General features: G+C 66.1%; 2 protein-coding genes across 7 annotated transcripts in view; both read left to right on the top strand.

Annotated features, from left to right (window-relative positions):
• The window catches only part of PIEZO1 (piezo type mechanosensitive ion channel component 1), a 48,932-nt gene that overhangs the window by 831 nt on the left and 27,277 nt on the right, over positions 1–20,824 (top strand). The window lies entirely within an intron of this gene.
• On the top strand, positions 15,750–20,102 carry LOC132005800 (collagen alpha-2(I) chain-like). The gene is made up of 5 exons (XM_059383328.1): positions 15,750–15,916; positions 16,006–16,063; positions 16,798–16,873; positions 17,470–17,585; positions 19,307–20,102. Exons 1-5 carry the CDS (start codon positions 15,750–15,752, stop codon positions 19,970–19,972), a joined length of 1,083 nt encoding a protein of 360 aa, XP_059239311.1. The 3' UTR covers positions 19,973–20,102.

The raw sequence follows: 20,824 nt of genomic DNA, 5'->3' as shown, positions 1-20,824 counted from the left end.
CCTCCGAGCCCCGGCCCGGCCCCACCCCCGCGGCCTGGGGCCGGCCTGTGCTGCGGGAAGGGTACTGCAGGCTCCTCCCTAGCCTTCCCTTGCCCTGGCTCAGTCCACAGGGCCTGCCAGGCGCTGGGGGAGGAGCAGCCCCCAGAAGGCTCCGGGCATTAGAGCCCAGGACCCCCAACCCTGGCATCACAGTTCCCGCTTGCGGTGGGCGGCAGGGTTGTCCGGGCTCTTAAGCCCCACCCCCCCGCGGCCCTCCTGCCTCGTCAGTGCCCAGGGCAGAATGCCCGAGAAGGCCTTCCACCCTTCCCCTGGTCCCCCGCCCTCAGCCCCTCCACGTGGGGCCGTGTCTGCCGGCTGGAGCTGGAAAGCAGTCTGAGTCAAGGCGCTGGGGGAACAGGGCCGGGTTTGCCTTGGGGACGTCCCTCCGTGCGTGGAAGTCCATCAGAGCGTGGGTGTGGGGGGTGTTTCTTTTCTGGAAGCCCTTCCAGGGCTCTGAACTCCCTCCAGGTGGGCCTCTGCCAACCTCTGGGCTAGGTGGGAGCTGGCCTCCCTGGGGGCCAGGGCGCGGGAGCGGCCTGCACTTGGGCTCCCAAACAGACTGTGTTTTGATTTGTAGCAGGGAAAGACGGTAAAACGGGGGACTTTTCGGGACAGGAATCAATGGCAAGCATTGAGGCCGGAGAGGAGAGTTTGAGTCAGCGGTGTGTGGACAGGGCGGCCCGGGGTCAGCTCAGGGGAGAGCGCACGGTCACCTGGCCCGTTCACCGTGCTGGCTGGCTTTGCTCCTCCCGCCTCTAGGCAGCCGGATAGACGGACAAGCAGACTGCATCTTGCTGGGGGGGGGGGGGGGCGGGACAGTAAGCTTCTCAAAGGGCAGCTTCCCCTCTGCCCTGCAGTGCACCCGTGGCCGCCTTAGCCTGGCCTTGCCCTGCAGGAACCCGGGAGGCCGGGGCAGGCCGTGTGGAGGTGGTGGAGACCCCTGCTGCAGGATGGTAAGCTCTTCCTGGCGTGGAGCAGAGTAAATATTTTCACATCAGGAACTCTCCTGATACTGTTTCCAGCCGTGCAAACACGTAAAAGCCACGACTGGCCTGCGGGCCGTACCAGGACAGGCGGTGGGGCGGAGGGGCCCCGGGCCCGGGTGTGTTGGCCTGATCATTAGTCGGGGCTCCTGGGCTCTCGGGCCCCCAGCTGGAGCCCATGTGGGTGCCGGGGGTGCCGTCTTCTTCTCTGCCTGCTTGTGGGCCCTACCCAAGGCAGCTGGGGAGCTTTTCCACTGCAGGCGACTAGTGCACTGTATCCTGTCCTCCGTTCCTCTGTGAGCGCCGAATTGCCCTCCGAGTCTCCCGCAGATACAGATACTGACCCAGGCCGTGTCCCGCGTGGTTCTGTGTCCGGGTGTGGCGTTTGGCTTCAGGGCTTTTTCTTAAGCTGGGGGGGGGGGCGTCGGTGCGGTACCAACAGAGGCCGGCTCTCCCGTCCTGGGTGTCGGCAGCTCCCTGGGGACCGTCCTACTGTCCCTCTGATGGGCAGGGAGCCATCGACTCTGCTGCTGTGCGTGCCCCTCCTCATCCCATGATGGGCTTTGGCTGGAACGGGTGGTTCCGCGGTGTTTTGAAAGCGAGTGTGTGGATGCTGGAGAAGGCGTCGGGCTGTTAGTCATGAGTGCTCCGGGCCAGCTCCCGCCACGGCCGTGGTGAGGGCGTGAGTCATCCCGGAGTGCCCCCCGCTCACCCCACGCCACTCCCCGGACAGCCGGCCTGCCTCTGACCCGTGCCGGAGACCCTCCAGCTCCCCGGCAGGGATGGCAGCCTCTCAGCCTCTCGGGGCTCCCCTGTTGTCCGCGCAGCCCTGGGGGCAGAGGACCCTGAGCTGGGAGCTTCTAGGGAGATGGCGGGACGGTTTGTGACTGCTTTAGACTGGGCCACGCCTCCTGCTCCTGACCTAATGGGGGCGACCAGAAACTGCCACTGTGGTCTGAAAGGCAGGTGATAGAGCGTGGTAACTGCCACCGACTCCGGGAAACCCTGCGGTGGGGCAGTATGGCTTTTCTCTGTCGCACCCTGGGGCGTCATCTGTGCCACGCTGTCACTGAGAAACGCTCAGAATGGGGACACTTCCTTCTTTTCATCATGACTGTCTGCATACCCTTGTGATCAGGCAGCGAGGCCGGGAGAGGATGGGGTCGCGGGGGGTCACCATGGAGCTCGTCCTGTTCCACAGCCCGGCCCTGCAGGTGCCCAGAGCTGGGTGGCCGTGGAGCTGGGGTCGGCGGTGGGGACAGGGCAGTGAGTCAGCCGGTCTGAGCGGGCAGGTGAACGGGACGTTCAGGTGTGTGCGTGCACCTGTGTGCGTGTTGAGGACGGGGCGGGGTCACCCGTGGTCACCCCACGGGCAGGGGGATGTGGAGAGCTCCACACTGGCCCGGTAGGGTCCTGCAGAGGAAGTGTCTTCTCTGGGGATGGGAGGAGTCCCCGGCTCAGATCCTGGCCCGGAGGGCTGCTTCCTGGGCGGCTCCTGTTCTGACCCAGCACTAAATTTGCTGCTGGTGCTCAAAGGCGGAAAGAAGGAAGGGCGGGCCTGCTTGACTCTACCTTGCTGGGCCCCAGAGCTGCTGCTGGGGGCCGCCTTCTGGGGTGGGGTCCTGAGGCGGGCCGGCCCCCCAGAGGGCACGGAAGCCCCTTCACCACTGCCATCTGGGGGCTCAGGGGGAGCGTCTGCCCTGCCGCAGGAAGCCTGCCCCGGCCACTCTGGTTCTCAGAGACCTGCCTTTGCCTTAGAATTCAACAAAATGCCGGTCTTTCCTGGGTTACCTATTTAGAAATACGTAAACGTTGTTTATGTAGATTCTTTATTTTTTAACGTTCTATGTTTTTTGGAAGAGAGCGAGCATGAGGGGCCGAGGGACAAGCAGAGCCCCCCGCGAGCGCAGAGCCCTGGTTGGTGGGGAGGGGGGCGGCTGGATCCCAGGATCCCAAGATCCGAAACCCAGAAGCACCCAGAAGCGTTCAGTTGACTGAGCCACCGGGGCGGCCCCACTGGCTTCTTTGTTTTTAACGGAGCTCTTTTTCCTTCTGGTTTGCAAAGCCAGTCTGGACTTCCTCTCGGCAGACACCTCAGGCTTCCAGAAGCGATTACTGATTACTGCGGCAGCACAGCTGTGGGAGTGAGGGCTCCGGGCCCTGGCCCCCCCGGGGCGGCCCTGTGGGCGAGGCTGGGGGGGGGCTTGGGGGGGCCTGGCAGGACCACCTGTTCCGCACCTGAGCTCCTGACTTTTGAACTTCCCTGAGTTGTTGTTTTCTTGATGGGGGCGGGGTGGGGGGGGCTCACTGACACCTGAAATCTTGCCGGTAGGACAAGAGGAAGCTGGTCTTCTGTCCCGGAGCAGGTGAGGGCCACACCTGCTGGTGCGGTGGTCCCTCGGGGGCGGGGCGGGGGTGGGGGTGGTCTCTGGGAGGCAGAGCTGACTCTGCAGGATGGGTCTGTGTCCCGGGGGAACCTGCCAGGCCCTCACCACTCTCTGGGCTCCAGCTTCCTCGCCTGTAAAGTAGATAATAAACGCTGGAAGGCGGCTCCCAGAGAGTCTCTGATCTCTGCCGTGTCTCCGGCTCTGGGGGCAGGTGGCAGGTCTCCCACACACAGTCCTCACGGGCCAGGAGCCCCAGAGCGCTTTCCCACACCTGAGTGCCGCACCCCACGCCTGAGTGCTGGTGGTCAGCAGCCCACTCGGGGGTCTGGGGAGCTGCGTGGATGGGCCACCCACCCTGGGGCTGCCCCACCAGCCATGGGCGGTTCCCAGGAAGCGGGGGGTGCTGTGTCCAGGGCAGGCTGGCCCCCAGCCACCGTGCGGTGCCCACCTGCACCGGTTCTGGAGCGTTTCCCAAATTCATTCAAGCGTTCCCTCATGCAGGTCTCGTGGGACTGAGCTCTGGGCAGGAGCCAGGAGCCCAAGTTCTGTGTGGGGGCTAATGGGGGGGGGGGGGGGGGGCAGGGCTCAGTCTCTGTTTCTAACAAGGCTGCGCTTTCCTTGGCTGTCAGGGGTCATCTGGAGGTTCTCCCAGTGGCTTGTTGGGTTAAGCACAGAGGGCAGGGAGCCGGAGCTGGAAGCTGCACTATAGGAAACAGAGTCCAAGCCCTGCGCTGAGCAGGGGCTGGGCAGGCCTGGGGGTGCCCAGGACCTGGGGAGGAGGGAGTTGGCAGCCAGGCCCTGGAGGTGGTCCCCTGTCTGGAAGGAACTGAGCAGCCAGCAGAGGCCTGGCAGATGGGGGTGCTGCAGGGGTGGGGGCCTGCGTCCTTTCTAGGCTCTCATCCCTTGATGGTGGCCGGTAGGAGGTAGGGGTGGAGGCAGTCAGGGTGGAGGCTTCCCGTTTTGATTTTCTGTTTGCTTTTAATTACACAAATCCTACTGACTTTCCACGGAACAGTGACATCTCCATCAGATAAGGCACAGCTCCCTCCCTGGCCCCGAGCCTGTCTCCCCGGGTGCAAGGAAGGAAGCCTCCCTCAAAAGGCAGGCCATGTGTGCTGTGCTCCCGCTCCCGTCCAGGCATAAACAGATGTGCCCTGGGGGTCTGCACCCTGTGGCTCCGTGTCCCCTCTGTCCCTCCCTGCAAAGGAGGCCCTCGGTTCCTGTGGCCCCTGTTAATGGGGCGTATGGGTGCCTCCCCACTCTGGGGAACCACACCCACGCTGTCCTGGGGAGCCCCTCTTGGGGATGGAAGCCAAGGAGCTTCCCTTTCTGTCCGGGAGCCCGTGAGGCTGTGACCAGGCGGCAGCCCTCGGCCCTGGGGGGAAGCCACCCACTCAGGGATGCGAGAGCTGCCCGGCGTGCTGGGGCCACGGTCCCGGCCACACCAGCCCCTGGGTGACGCCAGGGCACCCTCCGGCCGACGTGCGTGGCCTCCTGCCTCCCTGCAGCCGTCTCGCGGGGACTTTGCTGAGTGGGGTGGGTCAATTTTTCTGGTGTGTTTTAATGACATAATTATAGGGAGTATTTTTAGGTTCCCCCTAACGGACTAGCTGTTTACTGGGCTCGGCGTGCGCGCTGTTTTTCTCCATGAGTATATATAGTCAGGATCACTTGTCCTTCCTTGGGCTCAGGCTCAGCCACCCCTGTGGTTTCCTCTGCCAGCGAAGGGCGGCTGAACCAGCCCTAGAGCCAGCTGGCTGCGCTGGGGGACTGGGGCCTCCCGGTGGGGGGCACCGCCCCTTGGCTCGGTGCGGGGCTCATCCTGCAGTGCTCCCTGCCCGGCCAGCCCAACCCCGCGGGGCCCCAGTGGGAGCTCACTCATCCCTCCCCAGCTTGGAAAATGGGGCACACTCTTCAGGCCTGTGGGAGCCACCAGAGGCCAGATGGGGGGTCCCCGGGCAGGTGGCCCCCAGGAGGCGCCTCAGCGGCCCGGATCTGGATCCCTCGCCTGCTGGACCCAGGCAGCCTCTCCTTCCCCTGTGCAGACATTTCCACCAGCCCCTGTCCCTCTCGCTCAAGGATCTGATTTCTCCTCATGGCTGGCACGCTGTCTAAACGCATCACTGTAACCACATGAGAGGGAGCCTTTTTTTTTTTTTTAGGATTTATTTATTTATTTGAGAGCGCGTGCGTGCGGCAGGAGTGCAAGGCTCCGGTGGGGGAGGGACAGAGGGAGGGCATCAAGCAGACTCCCCGCCGGGCCGGAGCCCCATCCGGGACCCTGAGATCCCCACCAACCACAGCCGGAGCCACCCAGGCGCCCCTAAAGGGAGCTTTTAAAGGGAAATGAAATGGGCCATTGCAGTGCCCTGCTTACCTGGTCTCTGCTTTTCCCTCTGTGTGTGCGGTGGCCTGGGACCCGGATCCTTGAGGGCACTCCAGGGGGCCAGGCTCTGTGCGGGACGGGTCTGTGTCCCCAGGCCGCGGGGTGCACTCACGCTGTCCCACAGAGGAGCAGCTCGCCCCTGCGCCCTCATGATTTTAGTCTGCCACCGTTCCACGAGAGCAAATGGCCCGGGGCAGCAGCTGCTCGGCCCCTAGTGAACTGCACCTGCGCCCCAGACCTTGCTCCAGCCGCCTCTCCGGCTGGCGGGTCCCTCAGGCACAGGCGCCTGCTCCGAGTCTCTGACTCACGGGCCCCCCACCCCCCGCCCCGTGACAACCTCTGCTCGCGTTCCTGGGTTTGGGCGTGCATGCTCCCGCTCCCGTCGTTGCCCATCCGTGGCTGTGACGTGTGTCCCGTGGCTTCAGTCTGTGTCACCCTGACACCAGGTGACCCTTGCCCCCTTCAGGGTCTGCTCTTGGGATGTGCCTTGAAAAGTCGCCTGCTTAAAGACACTGGGGTGTGCATCTTATCTCTGACGTGCGGGCGTGCTTTCGGGGTCTAGACTCTAGGCTTTTCGTCCGCTGGATGCGCTGCAGGGTTGTCCTGCCGCGGCTGTGTGGGTTCTAACCCTTTGACGGGCGGCCGCTGACAGCGGGCGTCCGTGGCGTCCAGTCCCCGGAGCGGCCCGCATGGCTGGGCCTCAGGGTAGCGCGGCCTCCCCAGGGCTGCCCGGTGGATGCAGGGCGTGTCCTTTGGTGGCTGGAAAGGGGCACTGCTGTGACCCGGCCGGCCTCCTCGTCCCACAGATGCTGCCTTGTGCACGGCCTGTGGTTCTGCCTCCCGACTCTCCCCAGGGAGAGCGTCTCCGGAGTCAGGGTTCTGAGTCCAGGACAGGGCGACCCCGGGCCGCGGACGCTGCTCACGCCCTTCGGTCCTCCCGCCCCCGCCCCGTCCCTACGAGCTCCTCGCGCTCCCAGCACCTGTTGGCAGGGGAGTCCTTGCCCAAGGCTGCCCGGGCTCCGGCCTCCTCTTGCGCCTCCTGAACTGGCACAGGCCTGCGGGCAGGGGTGTGTGAGCAGAGCCGCTGGAGACCGGTCAGATGGGCGCCGTTTGAGGGTGCCCTCAGATGCCCCCGTGGTGGGGGTCACACCTACCCACTGGCTCTGGCGCCCTGTGTGGTGGCACTTCCAGTCCTCCCTGAAACCGTGTCCCAGACCTTATCGGCGGGCACACCTTGCCGGCCTAGAGGGCGGTGGGCGGGGCGGGCGGTGATCTCTGAGGGTCAGGGGCGGGGGCCGGTGGGGGCCAGTGCAGGGGGGTGTGGTGATCCAGGGACTGTGGCCTGGGGGCCCCGTGGGGACCTTCCGGAGTGGGCAGCAAGCTGGTCGCTCTGACCTTGGCAAGCTCACTGTCCTCATCCTGGCCACGGGCGAGTGTGCCCTGCTAAGAACGGTTCTCGCCAGCATGGAAGCCACGGGTGGGCTCCTTGTCTGGGCTGGCGGTCCCACGCGGGATCCTGGACACTGGGGGTGGTGGGGAGCCGTGGGTCCCGTGTCCCTGTGTCCTGTGCCTGAGGAAACAGGGAGGGGCCAGGCCCTCCTCCCCCGAAGACCCGGCACCCACCCGGCTGTCCTGCCCTCTGAGATTGCAGGGGGAGACACCCCGGGGGCGGGGGCCGCCCTCGGTCCTTCCAGAGTGAGCCTGACTTCTTCGGGGTGGTGGAGTGGCCCCTGGGGGAGGGAGCCTGCACTCCGCTCCCCCCACCGGCAGCTGCTCCTGTCCTGGGAGGGAGGCTCCTCTCCCCATCACCCGCCCCGAACTGAGAACTGAGTGTGCACTGAGTGTGCAGAGCTCGTGCCAGAGGTTCCCCGTCCTCCACTGTACTCCCAGGCCCCCTGTGTGGAGGGGAAGCTGAGTCACATGCCAGAGGGGACACGGCCCCAGCAACCTCGCTGGCCACCCCGTGCTAGGGTCCGGGACTCCTGCCCCCTCTTCCCAGTTTTGACCACAGGCATGGCTGTCAGCCCTGGAGCCTCAAGGTGCCAGACTCCAGAGTCTTGGCAGTGGTGGTTTGGTCACGCCAGTGGTCTTGTGGGGAGTGAAGCCTCCCTCCAGGATGGCCCCGGGACAGCAGCGGGTCTGTCCTGGCTCGTGGCACTTCTGTGGCTCCGTGTCCTGCCCCGCCCTGTGGCCCCGTATGTGCAGGTAGAGAGTGGGGGCCCCGGGGGGAGGCCTTGGGACCTCAGCTGACTTCTGCCCTGTCCTGGACGCTGTCACTGAGGGGTTCCCGGGAGTAGCCACGCAGGGACTCAGGTTCACACGTGTCTGCCACGCGTATTCTCAGACCCATGGTTTGTGACGCCACCTGTGAAGCCAGTGGAAGCTCTTCCACGTGGGTCCTCTTGGACCCGGCTCTGAATCTGGCTCTGCTGCTGGGTACCCTGGGACGAGGGACGCAGCCTCTCTGGGCCATGAATGCCTCTTCTCGGGAAGTGCGGCGCACCTGCCCGATGGGTACAGACGGGCCCTGGGGCAGGCGCTCAGCACCAGCAGCTGCCCCTCCGTCCGGGGGCCTCCCTGTGCCCCAGCTGCGAGCTGAGCACCTGCCCTACTTGGCCTTGTGGCCCTCCGGGTGACCCGCCCTGTGCGTGGGCCAGGGGAGCCTGGTGAACTTGACCTGGGAGGATAGGAGGGTGCCGCCTCCTGAAAGCCCTCACCGCCTCAAGCTGCTTGTGCACCGAGGACCCGTGACTCACCCCTGCTGGCGGTCCCGCGCTGGCGGGGGGGGGGTGGGGGCTGCACCCGCGTCCCACAGGGCCCGGCTCTAATTAGGACGCTCTTCACCAGGGCCCTCCAAGCACGTCCGTGCTCTCACCGGGCAGGAATCTGGGGCAGCTTGGTGACGTTCCAGAGCCCAGGTGGCGGCTGGTGGGGTGAAGACGCCCGGCTTCAGGTCCCCCCTGGGCGGGGACAGTGGAACCTGCCGGGTTGGCTGAGTCACGCCGCTGGGCGCTCCCACGGGACAGCAGTGAGGCCGTGTCGTGGCTGACGGTGCGGGCTGCTGGCAGGATGGTCCTCCCCAGCCCGGGGTGCGTGTGGCCCGGGGAGGAAGGGAGTGGCCGGGGCGGGCATGTCTCTCTCCACGCATAGAGCCCTCACTTGGGGTGGTGGGTGCCCCCGACAGCTGGGGAGTTTTCGGGTGCCCTCCCAGAAGGAGGATGCCTGGCCTCATACATTGGGGACCATCGCCAGCCTTGGCCGGGAAGCTCTAGGACAGAGGGCTTGGCCTTGTGAGACACCTCCCTGCTCTCAGGATGGGGTTCAGAGCGGGTGATGGGAGGAGCGAGACAGCAGCGCCCCGTGAGGCTGGCGGCCCCCTCCACCTGCCGCGTGCCCACCGTGCTCGTCCTCTGAGGTAGCAACCGAAGAATCAGCTTGAAGAGGACCAACACGTTCCAAGTCCCACGGCTGGAAAGGACGGTCCCTGGAAGTCGGCTCCGGGGCCAGGCGGGGAGCGCGCTGTGGGGCTGGCCTCGGGGTACCAGGGACCAGGGGCTGGTTTGGCGGTGATGGGCGGCGGGCGGTGCCCGTGGCAGGTGCCTGTCAGGCTCTCGCAGGGTTCCGCCAGACCCAGGCTGTGAGGATGGACTTGTGCGGTGTGGTCGGCAGAGTGGGGGGGAGGGACCGCCCCCCGCAGACACCGTGTCTGCTTATGGGTGGGGATGTTCCTGTCCTCGGGCCCCCCTAGATGGGGAGGCATGGAGGGGAGGTTTCTGCAGGCCGGCCCGGCCCCCGACCCACTCTCCCGAGACCTCAGCGGTTTCTCGCTGTCAGCAGCGGCCGCTGGAGGAGATGAACCTGAGCCCCACGGCCCTTCTGTGTGTCTGTGTGTTAGCCCGGACTCTTGGGCTGTGGCAGCCTGGGCAGGGCCGGCCTGAGGCCGCGGGTCCTCCTCGCTCCTGCCCTGCCCCCTTTAGGAGCAGGTAGGGCTTGGAGCCCTGGTGGTGAGCAGGGTGGGCAGTAAGGCCTGGTTCTGGCCCAGAACTTGCCGGCACTGGACGGGTGGCCGAGTCTCCCAGTCCTGCTGTCGCTCTGGGGCTCAGACAGGCCCCAAGGGGCATCAGCCGGCACGCTTCGCATTCACAAAGCAGACTGGACGGGTGTTGTACCCCTCGGCGGCCTCCGGGGTAGGTGGGGCTGGCCCCCGTTCCCAGGCCACCAGGTCAGGGATATGTCCTTGAAGGCCGTGGCATCCCTGGCACTTTCTGACCAGCCCGTTGAGGGTGATGGCTCAGCCTCAGTGGGTTGCTACCGGACGCTCCTGGCTCAGGGTCCAGCTGAGGCTGGGGTGGACACGAGCCGGCCAGCTCCTCCCTGCCGGGAAGGGTCCGTCATCCCCAGGGCCTCCCCTGGGACCGAGGCTCTGACCCTCGGAAGTGGAGCTGGGCCGCAGCTGCCCCCAGCCGCCAGGCCGAGTGAGCCCTCCTGCCTCCCGGGCGCCCCTTCTCCGCGGCCTCTCAGGACCCCCTTGGGCGTCTGCCACTGGCTGCGTGGTTAGGAATTAGATTAGTTTCCATAAAAACAGGATGCAGTGGGCGAGCCGGCAGCGTGTCCCTCTTTTTCCAGGAACTGAACGTATAGCTCGGGCCAGGCCAGCCCTGTCCCAGCCTGCCATCGCCCCCAGGGCGTGGGGACCTCCGCTCTGCTCTCGCCCAGGGCTCTGGGGCGCTTCCTCCAAGCCCAGGAGCCGGTGCTGCCCCTGTGCCCTGGCTTGGCTGGGCTGCGATGGGGGGTAGCCCTGGGCCCTGTCCTGAGACCACACCGACCTTCAGGCTGCGGGTCCCGCTCTGCAGACCTTGGTCTGGTGGGTCCGATGGACTAAGGAGGCCGTGAGGGGCTGGGCAGGGGGCAGACGGTGGCGCTTGCTGTGGGGACGGAGGCCCGAGCCGCCCTGCAGATGGGCGTCGGGGGGCTGGGTGGTGACGGTCCAGCCTGACACTGTCGCTCACTGGCTGAGTGGCCGTAGCCTGTGACTTCCCATCAGGGCCCCCCCTCCACCAGGGATGTGTTAGCGCGGCTCGGCCCCAGTGCGTGGCGCGTCGGGGATCTGAGATGTGGGGGGGGGGGCGGGGGGTTTCCAGCGAAGCCCGTGGTTTCCCGTCCCCACCGCAGGCCGTGCTTCCCGCCTCAGGCAGCAGGAGGGCGGGCGGCCGGGGCCTCTGGTTTCTGGTCCCTCAGGAACTCGGGCTTGGCCACCATGGGCTCGCAGGACCCCGCCGCCCCCCTGCTTGGAGGCTCCTTGTTCCTTTCCCAGACGACAGCCGCGGCCCCCGGGTCCCGGAGCTCAGCAGGGGCTCTTTCTGGGGCTGTCCTGAAACCCACGAGTGTTTCTCCTGGAGGAGGGAGAGGGACAGAGGGCAGCCAACTGTCACCTGCGCCGTATGAACCCCCGCAGCAGAGCACACGCCGGCCCGGGGCACGAACGCCCGTGCTCCACGCTCTCTGCGCTGCCCTGTGTCCAAAGCTCCTCGCAGACGAGGGGTCGGGGATGTTGGGTAGGCCGGTGGGGACGGGTCACACGCGGGGACAGAGCCTGGATGCTTAGGGCAGGGTGGGCTGGGTCCCTGCTGCAGCGGCCGGGTGTCGGGAGAGGCCAGTGCTGACTCTTCCCTGGGTCGCTTCTTGAGGGGCTGTGTTTCCAGAGAGTACGCGGGCCCATCCCCCGATCCCGCAGCCGTCTGGGACTGGGCAGCGGAGCCTGGCGGGCTGCCGCCCTGTGGAACGTGGCCCCGGGGTCGGGTAGGATGCCCTCCCTGGGGAGCCGTGGTCGCACGCGCAGGAGACAGCGCGGCGGGGCCCCGCTGGCCGGGGTGGGGGTGGGGGTGTCGCAGTCCTGAGCCCACTTTCCACAGGCCGCCCCAGAGAACTCCTTCTCGCCCAGGGGCCTCCCCTCGGCCCTGGGGGCTTGCATCCGGGTGGCTCCGGGACGGTCGTCTCTTGGCTCACGGTCCGCTTCAGCGCGACCAGCTTCCCAGGTCAGCAGAAGCTGCCACACCCAGCCCCAGCGCCCGTTACACACGCCTGTCCTGAGCCGGCGCAGGCCGCGGCTCTCCGCACACCCCTGGGCTTTCTGCCCCGTCCCCTGACCTCCTGCCTTGTGACGCAGACTGGAGAGGACGTCTCAGGTCCCCCACCGCGTGACCCGTTTCTGGTCCTCACACTGGCCTCACAAGGGGCTCGTGCCCTCCTCCGTGGCCTGCGCTCTGGGGACAGGCTCCATGCTTGGTGGGGGGGGGTCGTCTGATGGGGAGAAAGGTGGTCGTGGGGTTTTGCCTGTTGTTGTCTCGTTTCACTAAGAGGAAGACCAAGGCCCGGCATGGGGAAGGTGGGGCCAGGACCTGAGTCGGGCTCCTGCTGGGCAGCCAGGCTCCCTCAGCCCCGGGGAGCATACCTGGCCAGTGACCCCGCCCCCGCCCAGCAGCAGGAGGTGGCCAGGTGGCATTCCTCTGTCCTGCTGGGAAGGGCCCCTAGAGAGTAGGGCCAACCGGGCCCAAGCCGGACTGGACAGGCTGGGACTTGGGGTGCTGTGGGCCGGCTGAGTCACAGGGAGAGGCTCTGAGTCAGCACCCCAACCCTGAGTCCCAGGCCCAGAGCTGGGGAGATGTGGCCCCTGGTGAGCCTGGGGTGGACCCCCACGTTTGGAAGGATAGCCCTGGCCCTGAGGGGGTACCACGGGAAGGTGTGGAGTGACCCAGAAGCTGCCCCACGGCCGGGCCGCCCCGGTGACCCCCACGGGACGCTGTCTCTGTCCTGGGGCCTGGGGAGAAGGTGCTCGCAGGAAGGCAGCTGCGCCAGAGGATAAGGGGACCCTGCCGTGCCAGGAACAGAAGGCTGTCGCCCTTGAAGGGGGCATCCCTGGTGATACTGTCAAGGTGGATGCATGCGTCAGAGAGTGGCGTGGGGGCACCGGGGAGCTCGGTCGGTTAGACGAGCAGTGTTTGGTTTCAGCTTAGGTCATGATCTTGGGGTCGTGGCATCGAGCCCTGCGTGGGGCTCCTTGCCATGCTCAGAGTCTGCTTCTCTCCCTCTGCCCCTCCCCTTATCCACACTGGCACGCTGTCTCTACAGTAAATAAACCTTTTTTTTTTTTTAAGACTTTATTTATTTATTGGACAGACAGATCACAAGTAGGCAGAGAGGCAGGCAGAGAGAGAGGAGGAAGCAGGCTCCCTGCTGAGCAGAGAGCCCAATGCGGGGCTCGATCCCAGGACCCTGAGATCATGACCTGAGCCGAAGGCAGAGGCTTAACCCATTGAGCCGCCCAGGCGCCCCTACAATAAGTAAATCTTTATAAAAAACCAGAGGCAGGTGTGGCGAGTCGGTCGAGATGAATGGTCATGGTCTTGCTTCTGAGTCGGAAGGAGGGTGCGCTGCGCCCTTCAGTCTCGAGGGAATCTTCTGGAGCGTGGGTTCTGAGTCCATCGGGCGCATTCCTGTCCCCGGAAAGCTGGAGAAATTCCCAGGTGATGCCGGTGGCCTGGCCTGGGAATCCTCTTTAAAGGCCACGGCTGGACACCGCGAGTTATGGTCAGTTTTGGTGCAGCGAAGAACGTGACGGGAAACACTGCAGCCAGCCGGCCCGGGGAGGGCCCAGGCTCCTGTGGCTGAGACTCAGCCTGGGTGGCAGGCCACCTTCTTCGGTCTCCTGAGAGCATTTCCACCCCAGGGCCTTTGCAACTGGACCATCCTCTGCGGGATCTCTGGGCTCAGAGTCCATCTGCCCCCAAGGGGAGGGCTTCCGGGAGGCTGTCTTGCTGGCTCCCGCGGGCTTGTTTGCACTGGCCGGTTCCTTCTCGTCCCGAGTCTGTGTGCTCTGCAGCTGCCCCCAGGAGACCGTGCACCCGGAGGGGGCGCGACCTCATCCCTGCCCAGGCCGCAGCCTGAGCCTTGCACGCCACGGGCTGGGCTGTGTGTGGACCCTCGTCTGACCCCTGCCCCGGCTGCTGGTGCTCACCCCAGGGTCCCAGCGGCTGCCCGTGGGGCCACTGTTGAGGACGAGGGACGGTGGCCGCCCAGTGCTGGACGGTGGGGTCTATCCCTGCGCGAGGGGCCGGGGGGCCTGCACCTGTGGGGATGGGGTGCCCTGCTCAGGCAGAGAGGCCCCATGTGCTGTGGCCTTGTGACACATTCCTGTCAATTAGCCTGGAATTCGGGGTGGGGGTGGGGTGGCTGCAACGTCTGTGTTTACTCATGACTTCCCTCCATCCGTCCGTCTGTCCGCTCTGATCAGCTTGGCTCTCCAGGGCTCTGGACTCTCCTGTCAGCCCGAGGGCTTGTTCGCGACCTGGGGCCTCACCACACGCTCAGAGACCCCCAAGCCTGGGTGACAAGGGGGCATGTGGGACACGTGCTTCCATTCTGTGGATCGTTTAGTCTGTATTCTGGTTTTCGAGAGCGCGTGAGTGGGGAAGGGGCAGAGGAGAGAATCTGCGGCCAATGCCGCGCTGAGCGCAGAGCCAAGGCGGGACTTGATCCCAGGACCCTGAGGTCATGGCCTGAGCTGAAATCAAGCGTCGCTCCTCTAACCGACTGGCCACAGGCACCCCTCTTCTCCTGAAGCCCGTGATGCTCTGGAGAGCCCCCTCCCCGCTCCGGAGCTGACCCGCTGCCATGTCGGTGTCCTAGATCCTCGGTCGCCGGCAAGGGCAGGCCTGCAGCTGCTGTCCCAGGGGAGCCGTGCTCCCCACCCAGCCGGCCCGGCCCCTCCCACACCTCCGAGTGCTCTCTCCCACGAGGAGGGAGGGTGTCGCTGGGCGCGCTGGCGTCCTCGCCTGCGGCTCCGGCCGGCACCTGGCACCGGCCTGAGCTGCTCCCGCTCCCGGCTCTGTGCACGTCCTCACGCTGCCCAGGGCTCAGTGTGTCGGGACGTCCCTGTCTGGAGCTGACTGTCCTGTGACCGGACTGGTGGGCCGGGCGTTGTCATCCAGGGAGGACCAGGCGGGCACAGTCATGAGGGGCAGGTCTCCACACGGGTGCACAGGCCCCTGGCTGGCCTGGTCGGCCCGTCACCGTCTGGGGGTCCCGCTCTGTGGGGAGCCCCATTCCTTGTTGTAAAGGAGGCCGGCCCGTCCCTAGGAAGGACTCGGGAGAGCCGTGACCTGGTGAGGGCCCTGGACAGCGCTAGCTCCCTGTGCCCTGTCCCCCAGTCTGGTAGGGGGCTTCCTTTGCGGGTTGCTGGCCTTGGGGACAGCATGGTGTGAGCCCCCGCCCACTGTGGTCCCTTTCTCGGCCGGCCCCGAGCTCTAGGTGGCCCAGAGTGAGGGGTATTGCCAAACCATGTCCTGGCAGACGTGGGTGGGACACCATGTGGGGCCAGGTCGGGAAACTTCCTTCCTGGACACCCCGCCCTCCGCTTGTTTGCCTGCGGCTGCCCCAGGTCAGAGCCCCCCACGGAGGTCAGAGCCCCCCACGGAATGTGGGCCCCACCCGAGACCAGAGCCGGGCCTGGCCCTCTGCGCAGAGCACTCTGGCGCAGAGCACTCTGGCGGTGGCCTGCCCAGCAGGGTGGCCGGGTGCGGACCCTTCCCGGGGACGGCCCGCGAAGCCCACACGACGGCCCCGGGCCCTGTTGCTTCCCCGGAAGCCGGGCAGGTCCTGGGTCTGCCGTGAAGGGAGCTGTTGCTGGCAGGGCGGGTTTCGTGCTTGTGCCTGGGGTCGTCTGAGCGCGTGCTGGGGCGTCCAGGCAGCCTCCCAGGGGAAAGCACAGAGATGCTGAGCCCTCCTAATGCCTCTGCCCGGCCAGCGAGGACGGGCCTGCGGCGGGATCCGCGGGTGACCCCACTTATGACACGTTGGGGTCAGTAGGTCTGCAAACAGTCCCCGAGGCCAAGCTGCCCGTGCTCCTTGCCCCCTGGCCTGCTTCCAGGCACCCAACCTGCGCGGGGGGGGGGGGGCATGCCATCCATTGGGTCCCCAGATCCCTGGACCCCCCCGGGGTCAGCCACGCTGACAACAGGGCAGAGCCGTCCCTCTGCCCCGCCTCCTCCCTTCTCAGAAGCCATCTGGGACCGGGTGTGGCTGGGAAGGCTCCCGGACATAAGCGGTCAGGGGCTCCTGGACAGGTGAGGACCAAAGGGCAGGTCTGTGGCTGGTGCCCACGGGCTCCTCGTCCCCCTTGTGGCCACCAGCCCCCCCTTGGGCCTCGGTGCAGCTTCAGGGAGCTGGCGGTAGGGGAGGGCCTGGCTGACTGCGCCGGCCCTGGCAATTCCGTGAGCCGTAAAACCAAACGTCCGGGCCGCCTGCTAATTAAACCCTTGGCCAGCAGCGCGGGGCCTGGGGCTCTTGGCTGGGCTCCCAGTAGGTAACACAGTGTCCTTGGCGTTGCTGCCGGGTCCCCGCTGTGTCCCGGGCCCCCCTACAGGGCCATGCAGGTTCTCCAGCCCTATCCTCTGCTGACTCCGGTCCACTGCCTTCCCGGGAGAGGAGAGGGCCCTCGGAAGGGGCCTGAGTTGTAGAGCTTTGTGAACTGGGAAGGGCTTCGGCGCTGTTCCTCCCGCGGAGCTGGAGCTCTTCACCCGAGGTCGTGCCGTGGGCCCCCCGGCCCCCAGGCCTGCGGGGTGTGCTGTGGGCAGGAAGCCCCAAGGCCGGTGTGTGGCCAATGCTGGACTTGCTCAGGGGATGGAGAGGGGACCTGGGTTGGCTCTCTGGGCAGGTGCGGCCGGGGTTGGGGGGACACAGTCCCGGGGGCGTGTGCTGGAAGGTGCTTCACGGGGCACAGAGCAGGGGTGGGTGGCCCATGGGACTGGGGGTGGGAAGGTGCTTGGTGTTCCCTGAGGGCCTGTGGGCCTTGCTTGGGCTGCCAGTGTGGCCGCTGCGGCCCCCAGATCCCTGTCCCGCCCTCTGCCTTCTGCTCCTGCCCCCAGGGTGCCCACCCGCCCACGGGGGCTCTGCCATGTCCTGCCTTCCTGTCCGCGCCACCTGTGACTACTGACCTTGTCCCCAGAAGGTGGGGGATGCTGGGCTTGGGCTGCTCACTCCCGTGCCCTGGGCCGACCTGTTGGTCCTCATCTTCCAGGAAGGTGGGGAAGATCCAAACCTGTGGTAACCTCTGGGTCAGGGTCTGGGGTCCGTGTCTATATCTGGGCTTGGGGAAGTGTGGCCACCCACGTGCTGTGGGGTCAGGAGGCTCTGCTGCCGGGACAGCTATGGTGGAGGGTAACAGACAGCCCCTCTGCCACATTTCTCCCCCCACGCCGCCCCCCTACCCACTGCCAGAAGCAGGGGTGTTCATGGGTTTCTTCTCCAAGCCAAGCGAGGCAGAGCAAGCACACTCCCCAGACACCCAGTGGGCGGGGGAGGCCGCAAGACTTGGACCAGGAAACCGCACCCCCACTCCAGCAGCTGTCACCTGGGACTCTGACCTCCTGTCCCTGGGCCACCTGGTCTCCTCGGGGCTCTACCTGGCTGGCGGCAGAAGGCAGGCCTGAAAGGTGCCCACCCAGGTCAGGAGAGGCCAAGTCTCTTCCTGCCAGTGTCCTGGTGCCCCGGGGACATGGGTGACCCCCCGCACCGGCCTGCAGGCCCCGTGTGAAGGAGCCTGGCCCGCATGTGTGCGCCCTTCTCAGTCGTACGTCTTTGGGGTCAGTTCAGTCGTGACCACGTGGGGACACATGAGAACATTCTTCTGATGGGAGAGGGGGCCTTACGGCCAGACACAGAGGTCCTTCTGCACGGGCGGATGCTGGCAGCGACTGGGGAGCGAAACTTCCGGAACCTCTCATACACTTCGGGGTACGAATCCTGCTTCTGTTTCTGTTTGACACGTAAGGAATCTTCCTTTGTGGGTGTGGGTTCTGGGTGCCGCAGGGCTGGGCCACGGTCGCCCTCTCCTGCCCTGCGCCAGGCGCTGTTCCCATGGCCATGGTCCGTGCACTGTTGGGGTACCCGTCCCCAGCTGAGGAAGGAGGCAGAGCGGGGACGGAACCAGCTGACCAGATCCGGTCCTTGGGCTCTCTGGTTTCGCGGAAGCCCAGAGGAGGGTGAGACCAGTTTGCTGGTCCGCAGGCCACCCAGCCCTCGGCCTCAGCCCGCGTCCCTGGGACCCAGGGGTCCAGGCCAGGTGCTCAGGGCCCCACCCCAGCGGGAAGAAGTGCCCGCCCTCCCTCTGGGCCCTGCCACGGCTGGGAGGGGCTGCAGGGTAGGGGACAGCTCTGTCCCAGCCTGGCGCCCTCACCCTGGCCACCGATGGGTGCCCCCGCAGACCCGGCTGTCCCCGCCCCGCGTGTCTCCTGCAGGCTGTCCTGTCTAGGCCCCCTGGAACCGCACTGTTCCTGACGGGCGGGGGTGGGAGTCCCGGTCCCAGACTCAGTTTCCTCATTTGCGCGTCAAGGCAGCCACGCGCCCCTCTTAGGGGCCCCGAGACAGTGCTGACCCCTGTGTGCCCTCCGCCGTCCAGGCCTCCTGGCCTCTCCCAGGGACGCTGTTCTTTCAGCTTCTACACTGTTAGGGGACATGGCGTGATATCAGGGCCACTGCCCCATGTCAGCTGGGGCCCCCGTGAGCCCCTGGGGTCCCCGAGCCCATAGTGGCTTTTGCCCAGACCCATTCACTCTGCGGCTGCTCCCCGGGGGGCGGTGCTGGCCTGTGTGTCCTGCGGGCAGTGCGCTTCCCCGGCCCCTTGCTTCCTGGAGCCTCCCTTCGCATGGGCCTGGAGACACCCGCCTGCGTCCCCGAGGACCCTGCCAGCCTGGGTAGTGTCTCCCTGCCACCCCCACAGTCCCTCCTGCTGCGCGTGCTGTGTCAGCCTGCTCTACAGATAGGGGAGCTGAGGCTCGGAACTCAGGTTCCCACAGGAGGGCTGGGGTGGGGAAGGTCTGGGCCCACCTGACCCACAGGCCAGCCTCGGGGGACACGTTCCAGGAACCGTGTGCGGAGTGGGGTGTGTGCGGTCTTCCCTGGAGACCTTGGGGTCTAGCCCTCTGCAGGGAATGTCCTTGCTGGGCCGCGTGGGGTCCCGCAGGCTTACTGGCCCTCCGCCTCCCCTTCCTGACCTGGCGGTGGCTGAGACCAGGGGTCTGTGTCTCCCCTGTCCAGACCCCAGTTCCTCCACCTACAGGACAAGGGTCCTGTGGGGCTCTTGCTGGATAGGACTTCCGGGCTCCGGCAGGCTCCACGAGGGTATTTACAGGGTTAAGCATGTGCTCTGGGTGAGGGGTCCTGGCAGGAGGGAGCCCTTTCCTGCCCAGCAGGGCTCTCTCTCCCCACCCCCAACCTATTGTTCCTGGCATAGGAAAAGGCATATTTCCCCCATGAGGTCACTGGCCGCTCTGGTGGGGAGGTGGGAGCTGCCTGGGCAGCTGTTCCCTCCCCTGCAGCTCCACGCCTGTCTTCTCCGCTCTAGCCTGGGGTGACCAGCGCCTCCGCCCATCTCCCCTCGTCTTAGCTGGTCTTCAAGGCCAGAGGAAAGGCCACCGCCTCCAGGCAGCACTCTAATGCCTGGGCCTTCTCTGCAGGGACAGGCACTTCACCGCAGCCTCCATGGCTGCTTGGCGCGTGCCCGGAGCCCTGGACGCTGGCTGCAGAGCCAGGAGCCTGGACCTAAGTCCTGCCTGGACCTCCACGGGAGTCCTTCGCCTCTGAGACATTCCCCGTCCGCATTTGGACAGGGGGACAGCCGAGCAGGCTGCCCCTGCTCCCCGGCCTGTCCCCAGCCCCTGCTAGCAGGGGGAGGGCTGTCGGCTGGGAATAGGACCCGAGCCCCTTCCCTTCCACCGGCCGCACCGCTGCCCTGCCAGCGCTGGGAGCCAGCGGGCCACGGTTCCCCGCTCACGCCCCCACCCCGGCCTGGCATCCAGGAGGGCTGTCTGGGCGCCACCCGCCTGCCGGGTACCAGCTCCCTGGCTGGGCCGATGCCAGAAGAGCAGTCAGGGACGGCTCACGGGCCTTCTCTGGGCGGGCCGGGCGGGCCGCCCCCCAGACATCCCGGGGTGCCTCGGGGAGCTGGAGACCCAACCCCTGGGGCACGCACAGACCCCCCCTTTCTTGCTGTGTCCCCATCTGCATGCGTGCTGGGTGCGCGAGTGAAGGAAGGAGTGAGAGGCTCGGGGCTGCAGGGTGGGGGTCACCTGGCGTCCCTGCCCCGCCGGCCGCGCCCCGGCCCTCTGACCTCTGACCTCTGACCTTGCTGTCCCTGGCGCTTCGTCTCTGACCTCCTGCTTTGGGCAGATGAGCTTCTCCGAGACGTTCTCCTGCTTAGCCCGGGTGTGGGGAGAGGACTAGGGCCACATGCCTTGGGCTCCACCAGCAGCAGCAGATGGGCTCCCCCTGCCCCCGGATTTGAGTTTCTGACGCCCTTGCTGGTTGTTTGTTTATTTTGGTAAAACACACAGAACATGGGGCGCCTGGCTGGCTCAGTCGGTAGGACACACAACTCTTTTTTATTGTTAAATTGTATTTATTCATTCTGGAGTAATCCCTACACCCCACGTGGGGCTGAGCTCACGACCTCAGGGTGGAGAGTCCCCCGTTCCTGCCCCTGAGCCAGCCCGGCAGCAGGCACGTGAGTCTGGATCTCGGGGTTGTAAGTTCAGGCCCCATGTCGTGTGTAGAGAGCACATAAAATGAAAAAAAAAAAAAAAAAGATACAAAGCATAAAATTGGTCATCTTAACCATTTTTAAAAAAATTTTATTTTTTTGAGAGTGAGAGCGCGAGCTGGGGTGGGGCAGAGGGGGAAGCAGGCTCCCCCCGGAGCAGGGAGGCCAGTGCGGGTTCCAGCCCAGGACCCCAGGATCATGACCTGAGCCGAAGGCAGACCGTTCCCTGACCGACCGCCCAGGCGCCCCCGTCTTCCCCACGTTCAAGCGCGCGGTTCAGTGACGAAGCGTTTCTCAGTAGGGCACAGCCGGCTCGGCCACCCGTCCCCAGAGTGCGACGTCTGAAGCCCGACCCCGGCCCAGCCTTGGGCCGCTCCCGGGCCAGGCCCAGGGAAAGGGAAGGCAGGGGTCCTGGCCCCGCTGCGGGCTGTGCGGT

The sequence above is a fragment of the Mustela nigripes genome, chromosome 17 (genome assembly GCF_022355385.1).
Source record: "Mustela nigripes isolate SB6536 chromosome 17, MUSNIG.SB6536, whole genome shotgun sequence".
NCBI lineage: Eukaryota > Metazoa > Chordata > Mammalia > Carnivora > Mustelidae > Mustela > Mustela nigripes.
This window is presented reverse-complemented; position numbering and strand designations above follow the sequence as displayed.